This window comes from Gracilinanus agilis, chromosome 4 (genome assembly GCF_016433145.1).
Source record: "Gracilinanus agilis isolate LMUSP501 chromosome 4, AgileGrace, whole genome shotgun sequence".
Taxonomy (NCBI): Eukaryota; Metazoa; Chordata; class Mammalia; order Didelphimorphia; family Didelphidae; genus Gracilinanus; species Gracilinanus agilis.
The window spans coordinates 520,875,916-520,887,944 of NC_058133.1; the positions used below are offsets into that span (position 1 = coordinate 520,875,916).

The 12,029-nt window shown below is 58.8% G+C and overlaps 1 protein-coding gene across 1 annotated transcript in view; it reads right to left on the reverse strand.

The window, feature by feature from the left end:
* The window catches only part of PCNT (pericentrin), a 104,303-nt gene that overhangs the window by 15,400 nt on the left and 76,874 nt on the right, over nt 1–12,029 (reverse strand). Inside the window, exons 35-42 of the mRNA XM_044675701.1 lie at nt 9,104–9,943; nt 7,889–7,991; nt 7,373–7,524; nt 3,600–3,797; nt 2,947–3,120; nt 2,622–2,817; nt 2,260–2,482; nt 432–582 (exon numbers count right to left, since the gene is read on the reverse strand). Of these exons, the coding sequence (XP_044531636.1) occupies nt 432–582; nt 2,260–2,482; nt 2,622–2,817; nt 2,947–3,120; nt 3,600–3,797; nt 7,373–7,524; nt 7,889–7,991; nt 9,104–9,943 (2,037 nt within the window). The remainder of the gene's footprint in view (nt 1–431; nt 583–2,259; nt 2,483–2,621; nt 2,818–2,946; nt 3,121–3,599; nt 3,798–7,372; nt 7,525–7,888; nt 7,992–9,103; nt 9,944–12,029) is intronic.

A 12,029-nucleotide genomic window follows, 5' to 3' on the forward strand; every position in this document is an offset into this window, starting at 1 on the left:
GCGCCGCTTGCCCGGGGCCCCCGGCGGCCCCGGGGGGGGGGGGGGGGGGGGGGTCAGGACGCAGCCCCCCGGGGCAGGAGGAAGGGGGAGGGGGTCAGGACGCAGCTCCTGGGGGGGGGGGTCAGGCTGCGGCCCAGGGGGAGGAGGGGGAGGGGTCAGGCCCCAGCCTCCCCTGCGGCCCTCCCTGCACCACAGGCCCCAGCCACACTGGCCCGGTCCTGCCTCGGTTACCCAGTGGTCTACTCTGACCCCACACACGTTCTCTCCCAGAAGCAGAAGCAGCCGCGCTTGCTTGTCCAGCCCTGCCTCGGTCTCCCGGACGCTGCGCTCGGCCCCCACACACGCCTCTTCCCCGGCCCGTCTCCCTGCCTCAGAGCCCACCAGACCCCGGGGAACGGGCACAGCCGCACCCTGGCAGCGGCCCTGCCCACCTCGATGGCCTTGGCCCGCAGCTCGTCCTGCTCCAGGCTGTGCCTCTGGCCTTCCTCCACGAGGGCCTGCAGCTCCTTCCCTCTCTGCTTCTCGCTCTGCAGGGCATCCAAGGCCGCCTTCAGGTCTGTCTCTTGGTTTTCCAGCACGGATCTACGTGGAGACAAGAAGCCCCAGGGACAGGGCCGGCTATTAGGGAACCCCGGGGGGACTCCCCCATCTCCTGTCTGCACTCCGACTCTGCTGGCCCCCCTCCCCTGCTCTGGAACCTCGGTCTAGCCCATCCCTGCTCTGAGATCCCCGAGACGCCCACAGATGGCCCAGGGCTGGGGGCCCCGATCTCACAGCCCTGCTCAGGGAGAAAAGAAACGATCCAAAAGCCGGCTTCTCCGTGGCACCTGGGCCACAGTCCCATCCACTCGGCGCAGCCCAATCTCCTTCCATTCTCCCTCTCCCCACAAGTCCCACAAGCCCCCTGCCTTCCCAGGCTTGTCTGTGGGCCTTGGCAGCCCCCACTGTCCTCTGGCCTCCCTGCATTCATAAGCCACCATAGAGGAAGTCTGGACGGGAGCTGCTGGAAAGGGATGGGGCTGCCAGTTTGTGTCAGGCCAGGAATCGAAGGGTGGCCCAATAGTTAGGATAGACGGGCCACAGGGAGAGAAGTGAAGGCAGCAGCCCTGCTGGGGGGCTCCTAGAGTGAAGGGAAAAGAGGTGAGAAATGCCGTGCAAGGAGACGCCACAGAAATGAGTGGAGAAGGAAGGAGGCCCCGACGAGGCTATTGGAGAGAAGGGTGAGAAGAAGAGACTCCTCCCCTCCCTCCCCCATCCCACCTGCTCCAGCAGACTGGCTTGACTCTCTCCCTCCCTTCAAGCCTACCAGCACCCTCCTTGGGATCTAGAGACCCTGGAGAGCCTCTCGCCCATCCTTAGCACACCATCCTTCCCTGCCACCTCCCTGCCTGCCGGGATCCCCTCATGCTCCTCTTCTGCTCTCACGTAGAACCCCTTCCAAGGCCCCGGCAGTCAGGCCGCCTTGTGACCTTGTCCTTAATCACCCGAGAGCTCTGCCTCGCTACTCTTGGCCTGCTGGCTTTCTCTCGGCTCCCCCCTGCCCCGCCAATCCCCCCCCCCCCCAAGTCTTCTTTGCTAAAGTTTCTATTTGTGGGCCGCATCCCCCAGCAGGGGGTACCCCTCGAGCCTTGGGCTTCCAGAAGCCTTTCTCTCTTTGGGGATTCTCTGCTAGAAAAGGAATTCATCTCAACAAAGGGGTTCAAATTGGGACCGAGAAGCTCCATGAGAATGTGAGCCCCTGAGGAGGGCAGGGACTGTCTGAGGCTTTTCTTTGAAAGCCCAGTACTTGGCCCCAGGCCTGGCCCACAGCAGCCGCCCCATAAATGGCCATGAAGGGCTATGTAGAGGCAGGGCAGGCAAGTCATTTGGCAGATCGGAGAAGCCCAATGTCCAGGCCTAGGGCTCCCCCCCTGCCCTGAGGGCTTCAGGAAGGACAGGGGAAAGGAAAGCAAGCAGCCTGGGAGAGCCCCCTCATGCCCATGAGAAGCACTGGATGGAGTTGGCTCAAGGAGCAGGAAGGGGGCCTCCCGGTACCTGCCTTCAAGTCCCTGAAGGAAGCCAAGAGATGGGCCTGCTTAGTTTGACCCCAGAGGGTCACAGCGGGGAGTCGGGTATGGAACGCCTCCTCTTCTGGAGCTCTCTGCCTCCCCAGGGCCCATGGGTGCTGTGCCCCTAGCACCTGGGCAGGTTGTGTCATTCAACCCCCTTCCCTGCCTATCCCCCAATCTCTTGCCCCTGTACAGGCAGGCGGGCACACACCTCAGGTGGGTAGCTTCTTTCTGGGCTTCTCTCAGGGCCTGGGCCGCACTCTCCTTCTCTTGCTGGCACTCCTCGAGCTCCGACTTGAGTTCCTGGGCTGTGTTCTGGGAGGCCAACAGAAGCCTCTGGTTCTCAGTCGCTTTTTCTTGCTCCTCTGTGAGAGTCTTCTGTAAGTCACTCACTATACACTTCTCCTGCTCTACTTTATATTCCAGTAATTCAACTAAGGGGAGACAGCAAGCACCCATGGTAAACCGAGGCAGCCCTAGGCCCAGCCTTAGCCCTGTGTCGGGCCCCAGGCTCCCTTTTTCATGGCCCCCTCCCTTCTCTACCGCCCAAGGAGCCCCAGTGACCCCCATTACCCTGCCTCCGAAACTGGTACTCCTGCTTGCTGCCATGGTCCTCGACGTTGGTGAGGGCCTCGTAGAGCTGCTGCAGCTTCTCCTGGTTCTGCAGGTGGGTCATGCGCAGCTGGGCTCGCAGGCCCTGGATTTCGGACAGCAGGCTGCTCCGGTCGGTCAAGTGAAGATTTTCTAAGGTTCTCTTCTGCAGCTCTCCCTGGGGGCAAAGCCAAAGCCCAGTGAAGGAATCGGCCAGGCGGGGGCAGAGAGGCGCCAGAGCGGCACCTGCCCCCGGGCAGCCAGTCAGGGCCGAGGCCAGCCTCACAGGAAGAGCCTCCCTCGTTACCTGCTCCTTGACGACATCCTCCAGTTTTTCAAGCAGGGATCTTTCGTCTCCAGAATCAAGACTGCACAGCTTGGACTGGAGTTCGATTTTGAGCATGTTCCGCTCCTTTTCCAGGACTTCTTGGACAGCCTGCAGAAATTCTCCTCCCCAGTCAAAGCCTGTGTCTGAAGGTTCCTGGGCAAGAGAAAGGAGAGCTCCAGTCCACTGGGGGTAATAATGTCCCTCTGGAAGCCAGTCTGGGTCCTGCAGGGCTAGGATCACCCGCTCCTTCTGTCCTCCCAAAGTCACTGGTCCTTGGCTCTCCCCTAAGGACCTTGGACAGGGCATCCCAGAGCTCCCTAGCTGGGCAGTCAGTGGTTCAGGAAGCTTCTTCAGGGGTCCCACGCAGCCCGAAGGACATTCGGGCTCTTGCAGAAAACAAGCTTTCCTCACGCCCTTCCCTCCCCCTCCTCCCTGTGCAGTGTCCTCGGTGTCCGAGGCAAGTCACTTTTTGAACCCCCGGAGGTTTGCCCAGTGTCCCGCTGAGAACGACTCTGAGGAGGAAACTGAGGACACTCAGAGGCACCTGCCCACAGCCGTGGGCCTTCGCCTAGTCTACGTGGCCGCCCTGTCCTGGCCCCGCCGCCCAGGGGACGCCCTCCCTCCTCCCTGACCTTCTCTTCTCCTCGGGGTGGCACTCTGATGAGGTGCTCCTTGAGGGCCTGCACAGCATCCAACAAGCCCTGCCTCTCCTTCTGAAAGCATTCCGGGGTGGAGGGCGGCAGGGCACTGCCCAGCTCCGGGGCAGGGGCTTCAGACTTGGACAAGACCAGGATCTGCTGGCTCTCGTCACACACCATCTTCAGTAACGCCTACGAGGCAAACGGAGGACGGGAAGTGTCAGGGCACACGCGTCCGGCGGCCACCGACTCTGCGGCCCCAGGAACCTCTGCCCCACCAGGCAGGCTCAGAACCTCCCACCCGGAGACAGTGCAGGTGGGGGCCAGCGGCCCTGCCCTCTGCTAGGGAGCCTGCCTGAAGTCATGGCCCTGGAGGGACAGCCTTGTGGGCAGGGACCCTCTTTTGAGAATGCCAGACCCAGGACGGCAAAGGCTGCTGGGCACAGAGGAGGAGCTGCGAGCGGCCGAAGGAAGTCAGAAAGAGCAGGAGGTTGTTCCTGGCACGTACCCCCCTCCACCACCTCTGGTCGTTCCCCTTTCACCCTTGCTCGAAGCCTGTGCCCTCTCTGGGGAGCTCCAAGGGACGAGCCCTCCTTCCTCAAGGCTCCAAGTCCTGACCCCGTGCTGGCACGGTGCTCCTGGCCCCGCTGTCTCCCCAGCCTCCCTCCCCAAAGGCTTCCCTCCAACACGCTCTGCCTTGCGCTGACACCCGGACCACACTCAGATCGCTTCCAGGCAGGCGGCCCGATGCCCTCTGGACTAGGGGTAGGCAGCGCTCCGTCCGACACGAGCCCGAAACGTTCCCAGTTATCTCTTCCTGCCCTCTGTTCACTCTCCCCTAGTCCCCGCTCTCAGGCCAAAAGGTGATTTCTTGCCTCCAGGCCTTTGCCCAAGCCATGCCTTGAGTGGAATCCTTGCATTTCCTCCCTGCTTTCTGGACAGATCTGCTCTCCCTTGGCCAGGACCCTGCCTTGACTTCCCCTCCCGCCTCGCACTGTGATCGGGACCCCCTCTCCCCAGGACAGTACAAGTGCAGGAGATGCAGGCCGCAGCCGTCTCGGTTCCCCGGAGCTGGAATGATTTGTGTGAGCAGCGGGATCCCCAGGGAGGTCCTGCCCCTGCCCAAGCCGACCCGGATCTTCTCTGCGATCTCCCCAGCCTAACGGCCACCGTGCTGGGCTGCCTCGTTAGCAGTATTAGCAGCATCGCTGCTAAGAATACCAAGAGCGAGGCCGCCTCGGCCCGTTAACTTCCACAAGACACACGCCACGGAGCATCCTCTCACTTGGCCCTACAGCAGGTAACCTCGCTCCCGTTTTACAGATGAGGACACTGAGACCACGTGAGGGGAATGGCCTGCCCAGGGTCCCAGGGAAGGGAGCCTCAGAAGCAGGTCGAGATGTCGGGCCTTCTCTGCGCCGGCCCGGGCCAAGGGGAAGGAGGGGGGCAGGCTCTACCAGGGACCACAAGCTTGAGGCCTGAATGGAGCAGAGCCCAACAGACTCAGCTGTGGTGGGCAGATGCCAGGCCTGCAACTGGATGCCCGGACCCTGGTGGCAGAGACCATGCAGAGCAAGTCACTTAACTTCACGGCCCAGCCCTTGCCACTCTTCGGCACGAGAGAAGGTAAAGTGCTTCTCTTGCCCACACCTTGGACAAATGCATACTCTGCCAGCTGGGCCTGGCACAGGAGAGGGGCAAACTATATTCATGCCACCTGGGGTGAGGTATTCCTCTCTAACATGGGTCTTACCTTGTCCCCATCTATGCAGAGTTTAATAAAGAGTCAATTGATGGGAGCAGCCCACAGGGGCTCAGTGGAGAAGAGTGCCAGGCCTGGGGATGGGAGGGTCCTGGGTTCAAATCTGGACTCAGACATTTTCGAGTGGGGTGATCCCGGGCAGGTCCCTTGACACCCCCCCCCCCCACCCCCAGCCAGCATTTGCCACTCTTCTGCCATGGAACCAATCCCTAGTTTGGACTCTTAAGACAGAAGGAAAGGGTTTAAAAAAGTCACTAGATGGTTTCACAACTGTAGAGGCCCTCTGGCACAAGCCCCGAGCACATTTTCAAGGGGCCACGGGGTGCCATAGGCAGCAGGACCCATAGAACAGAAGCAGCTTTAGAGAGAGGTCAGGGCTAGAGATCCCTAAGGGAGTCCTGCACACACGGAGAAAACCTCTCCCCATCATCATTAAAGAAGCCAGACATCTTTGTTCCCATCTTTTAGTCTGAGGGGCCTGACTGAGTGTCCAAGGTAAAGAGACCCCCCTTTAAGTCCCAGCTTCTCCGTAGCTATGGGGTACATCCTTGCTGATGTCACAATGCCCATCCTCCAGGGACACCGGAGGGGCCCATGGGCACCCAGGGCACAACCAAAAGCAACCCCACTCCTCTGCTGCCACGGAGAGGATGCCTTTCTCTTGTACTCCGACAGCTGCTCTACCCAGGCCTCTTCCTGCTGGGCACCGAGCCAGTGCCCCATCACCCTGCACCCCCCCTTGCCCACCTCGTCCCATCTTTCTGAAATGATCGAGAGCAGCAAGAGTTTGCCTCCCCTTCTGTGGTGACCCTGCCGTCCTAGCAGGCGCCCTCCCATCCGTGCCCGGACTCCCACCTCCTACACCAGAGAGCCAAGCTCCTGATCAGAAACCCCCATGGCCATCCTGGGCCCCCAATTCAAGGCCCTCCATTCACAGCCCCCTCCTGTGTTCCCACCACTAAGCCACATCCTTGCTCAGGCACGAGTCCTCCCTCCGACTAGTCTTCTGCTCAGTCCGAATCCTTCCCCACTTCTTGAAAAGCAGCAGGGGGGGGGGGGGGGGTGGGATGATTCTCTTCTTTCTGTGAATGCCACAAAAGCCTCCGGACTCCACCTCCCTTATGGCAACAAGTCCATAACATTTTGGAGGAGAATCAGACGGATGGCTCGGCCTCGGAGGGGTGTCCCAGAGCTTCTCTCTCCCTCCCTCCCCCACATTCTCTCTCTCTGTCTCCCTCCTCAGCCCCCTTCTCCTGACCCTCTCTTGCCTGTCTAGACTTGCTTCATGGTTTCTAGCGGTCAGAAAGGGCGAGCTCTGGGCACCCCTCTGCAGCCTTCCTAGCCTGGGAGCGCCTTGCCCAGCGCTCATTCATCTTTGGATCCTGGGGGCTCCCTGCCGGAGCAGGCGGCAAAATGAAAGGAACCATTTCGGGGGTCTGTTGTGCCCTTCGCCTAGCTGAAGGCCTTTCCGGTTGCCAGGTGGCCTGGAGAAGCCGCCCAATGACCAGGGATGGATTAGAAAAACCCCAATTTGAAGGGGTAACACCGGGCACTCTGCAGATACCCACCTGGCTCACATCGCTGCGGGATTATTTAAGTTCAGGCCTGACAAATGAGAAGCTCAGGGCCCCGATTTGCCCAGGCTGGTCCCCAGGCCCGTGAGCAAGTGCTGGGGGACACCAAGCCCTACCCTGCTCGAGCCACTCTCCTCCCTGCCCTCTTCTCACTCCTCTCAGGAGCTTGACAGTGGGCACTGCGGGCTCATGACCAAGGGGAGGTGGATGGACACCCCCTCCCTCCCCGCATGTGCCGAGTATTCGGCGGGGTTTCTTCTCCTGGCTTTGGCTCCAGTGCCAGAGTGGAGCTGGCGGCCCCCCACTCTCGCCTGCTTCCCCAGCTTGGCTTGGGCTGGTTTTTGGTGGGCCAAAGCTTGGCGCCTTTGGGGGAAGGCATGAACCCAGGCCTGTGCTGGCTGCGACCGCGCTGCCCACAACCAATCACTTACCTTCATCTGTTTGGACTGCATTTCCTTATCCTTAATTGGTTTCAAGGGCCTTTGAACCATTCCAGATTTATGACGAGTCACGAGGCGAGTGTCAGCAGGTTCTGCTCTTTCTGAATCTTGCTTTAGTTTGTCTGGAAGATCTGAACTATGCTCTAGAAGCAGAAGAGAATCATGAACAAGAGCCATCCCAGAAGGCAGGTGAAGCCAGGGGGGTTCCCCACGCCCCCTTCGGGCTCTCTGTCCTCGGCCACGAAGCACTACGGCCCAGAGAAGGCCAGACACTCTGATGTGAAATCCAAGACCTCTCTAGGGAGATCCTCCCGCTCCCTAGCCAAGGGCAAACACTAGCCATTCATTTAAATAAAAGCCAATGCCGAAGGCCACCTGGGGGCCGTCTGTGATCCCAATTATTACCCAGATGGGAGTGTCCTGCCTGGGGCCTGGACTCCTGGGCCATACCTCCCCCACGCCCCCGCCCGCCGGGGGTCCACGCAGCCTAGGGCACGGCCAACTCACTGTTGTCATGGCCATCACTGTCCCCATGTAAGCCGGGTGCTGTGGATTCGAGGTGTTCTTGAGAATTGCTTGGTGTTAGGATGAAGTCTTCCACATCTTTCTCCTACCCAAAAGAGAGCGAGTTCCACCATGGGCCTTGGCTGCACCCTTGGGATACTCCCTGCTTTTCAAAGCCCCCTCAAGCCATTCCCCGAGATCTTGATCAGAAAAACGAAGGCGCTTATTTTGAAAAGGAGGACTAACTCAGTCCCTGCTAAGTACAATTGAAGACGCGCAGGTGGATGCATGGCAATGGTTAGAGTGCCAGGCTTGGAGGCAGGAAGGCTCGTCTTCCCGAGTTCAAGTCTGGCCTCCCTTCCTCCCTGGGTTGCCTGGGGCAAGTAACTTCAGAAATGCCTCGGAAATGGCCAGCCTCTCCCGGATCCTTGCCAAGAAAAGCCCGAAGGGCGTCAGGAAGTTGGACCTCCAAATGGCAAGGGAGGAAGCGTTCGCCCTAGAGCGCATTTCCCCTTCTCCTCATCCTAGCTTGGGGAACCTTCTACAAACAATTTCCACTGTTCTCACAGACGAACCGTCCCCCCAACGCAGCATCAGGCATCGGTTCTGTAGAAACACGCCAGCCCTCCAGGCCTCCCTCTCCTCACGCCCTGGCCTCTCCTGCTGACCACCGTCGGGCACAGGCCTTAGGGCCAAATCCCCCCAGAGGACAACAAATTGGGTGCTGACCTGCAGAAAGCTAGTTTTGCCTCCACACCGTGCTGACCAATGGGCTCTGAGCTAGGCTTCAAAAGCTGCTTTCACAAGCCTTGGCCAGGAGGTGAACTAATAATGGGGAAGGGCTGGGATACGTGGGCAGGAGAGGAAAAGCACATTTCCATGGGAACATGCTGACGTCACCTCATTGGAGGCCAGGCCTAGAGGCCCAGACCTCAGCTTCACTGATTATAGGGAACTCCAAGAAGAGGACATCTCCCCTTCTGTGGAACGCTTTGGTCTTGAAGAGTCACCAAGGGCAGTGAGAGGGCAAGGATGTGTCCAGGATAACCCAGCCGGCACAGGACAAAAGCAGGACTTGAATCCAGATCCCAGGACCAACTCTCTACCCACCCTGCCAAGCTACTTCTCCTATCATTTTGCACCTTCGGACACAGAAGAGAAATGAACTCAAAGCAGAAATAAAGGGAGGTAAATGGGGGGAAAAAGTTTTTCCATTACCAACATCATCCCTTCCGTGACACGACAGTCATCCGGCCGTGCTTTTTCCGTAAGAGATGGAAACTGTGAAGCCTGAGGGGTTGCTTCCAGGCCTGGGAGAGCAGGGAAACCCAGGGAGCCCGAGGAATCCCGCAAGGCCGAGGATCTCCAAGCCCAGTCGGGGCTCTGCAAGTCAGCGGCTTGGGAGAGGGGTGTCAGGTGAACGCTGGACAGCTGGTCTAGTGTGGAGTCTTTTCTAACCAGCTCTGGGGAGCCCAGCGAGGAGGAGTCCATGTCCAAGATGGTATCTCTGAAGTGCTGAACAGTCTCCAGGGGATCGGCATCCTGGGCCGCATTCTCAGCACGACAGGCAGAAGGCGGGGAGCCCTGGGCGGACTCTTCATCGGGAGGGGGAGCTTTCTGAGCAGCCCCGCAATCTTCAAAGTAGGAGAAGTCGGGGGTTGCCGGGTCGGCGTCGGATGAGCTGCTCAGCCAAGTATCCGGGCTCTTGTCAAACGTCAACGTTGGCTGGCCTTGTCCTGGAGCCTCTGCTTCAGAACGGTCAAGCAGCTTCCAGGAGTGCGGAAGGATGCTGGAAACGGGGCCCTGAGACGGAGGAGGGGGGCTTTGGGCGGCCGCCGACTGGTCCCCAGGAGTCGCCGAAACAGGACCGCCAAGCCCCTGGGGAGGACTCGGTGCCGGGGGGCCCTCGGACACTCCTTCCAGGCAGCGACTCGAGACTTGGACGTTGCTGTCCCTGCAGGATATGGAGTCAATGAGGTGATGCAGCTTCTCTTGAATATGTCTCACTTGGGTTATCAGGTCGCCCTTCTGGAGCTGATAGACGTCCACCGGCTTTTGCTGGATCTACGGGCAGAAAAAGGCAGGCAGAGTATTACAGAGCAGAATCCCCGCGAGCATCGCGAAGGGCATTCTGAGAAGTGCCTCCAACATAAAGTGACCCAAAGACAAGGCCTGAGCCTGGGACTCTGGCCGAAGGCTTTCTCAGTTGCTCTAAGCGAACCGCGATGGAAGCTTCCCCTCTGAAAAAGAAAGGATGTGATATGAACTTGTTCAAAGCACATTCCGAGCAGAGAAGGTGGGGAAGGCCCAGGCTCTTCGGCCTCGGCAAAGCCCCCTTGGCCTTCTGAGCTCCAGACAGATTGTGCTGCAAGGAAAGTTGGGAAATTCAAGAGCATTCCATGAGGCTGCAATTCAAGGCCTCATGAAGTGAACAAACGGGGACCAGAATCTCAGCTAATGCTCTTTCCCTCTAGTACAGACCCAAGAAGAAGCAAGCAGCACCCACCCAAAGCATACTGACTAAGAGGAGCTGCGGAAATGAGTGCGAGAAAGCCTTGGCATCATCGAGTGTTTTCTTTTGCCTCCTTTCCCCTCTAATTTCTTCTGCCCTTATTTTGGGTTTCGTCACCGACTTTCCAGGTGTTCTTAAAGCTAGAACTTGGGTGGTGAACCCTGTTTCTTTTGGTTGATGTCTGTTTTCAGAAATCAAATTCTCCTTGAAGTCCCCCGTTCCCCATCACTCTCCTTCCTGGAGGCACCATTTACAGGACTTCCTCTTGGGCACACTCGAGGCTCAGAACGTCGGCCTCCCTTCTGCTTGTGCGCCCCTTTCCTACTGACTTTTTAATGGTATCGGTTCTCTGTAAAAGAGGTTCCACATAAAAGCTGGGGGGGGGGGGATCTGGCTGGTCCCCCCGCTGCCTTTCCCCGACACATTCACCCAGATTCTGCTCCTAATTCGGGCTGTCGCGACGGCCTTTCCCTCAGCCATCTCCTGGGTCCCGTAACTAACAGACTGACTCCAGCTCATTCACCTCCACGAAAATCACAAGGAATCACAGCAGGTCTGTGAGGTTCTAGATTTGTGGAAGCAACAGGCGAGAATAAGACACCAGATTACTGGCACTTAACAGGCATCGATTCCCTGAGACTGTGTACATCTGTCTGCACCAGATGTACAATGAGGGGAGGCCCGAGTTCCAGGCCCAGCTCTCCTCCATCCTCCCTAGGTGTGACCCCCAACAAGCAACCGAAGAGCTGGTTCCCTCCCTAGTAAAACGGACAGACCACAATTGTAGGTCTTCCAGCTAGAAGGACCCCCCTTGGGGGTGGGGGGTTGTTAAGGGCTTGACTTATGTCCCTCACCGTCGCCTAAGTCCTAAGGGGCAGGGCCAGGACCTGAAGAAGCCAAGTTCCCTGTTAGCACCTACCTCGTGGGACTCTTCTGGGGATCAAATGTGCTCATGTCGTGAGCCACAAAAAGCTTCATCTAAAAATGGATACCTACATCCCGGGTCAAAGTTGGATCAGAAGGAATTCTTTAGTCACGATATGCCCATTTTACAGATGAGGAAAGTGAAGTGATTGGACTGGAACCAAGGTCTTCAATCTCAGTTCACAGGAGACCCCTGCCCCGTGCCAGCCACTGATTATTTAACCCAGGCACTGCCAAGAAGGCCGTCCATATTGTCCCTGGCCTCAGTGATGCCCTCAACTAGGGAATGCCAGAGAGTGACAGGGGACGTGGTGAATCGCACCCCAGCAGCATCTGTGGAGGACCCCAGGCTCCTTGAGGGGAGGACTGATATCCCCTGTCCTCAGTGAGGTACACAGCAGAGGCTCAATCAATGCTGGCTGACCACATCAGCTTCTCCCCATGCCCCGGGGGAGGGGGGGGGGGCCCAGTGCCAGCCAGTAGGAGACCCTTCATGGGGCACAGTTTGGTTCTCCAGTAACAGTGCCCAGGAGAGGAGGGATGTGGAGCCAGGGATGGAAGCCCCTCTGCAAGAAAGGCAGCAGCACGAGCAGGGGCCAGCAGCCGAGCACCACCACTCTGGGCCATCAGCCCGTAAAAGAGCCAACGCCCCACAGTGCTCGTGAGGGCCAGACAACAGAAAGGACCTCGGCCCTCCACGGCTAAAGG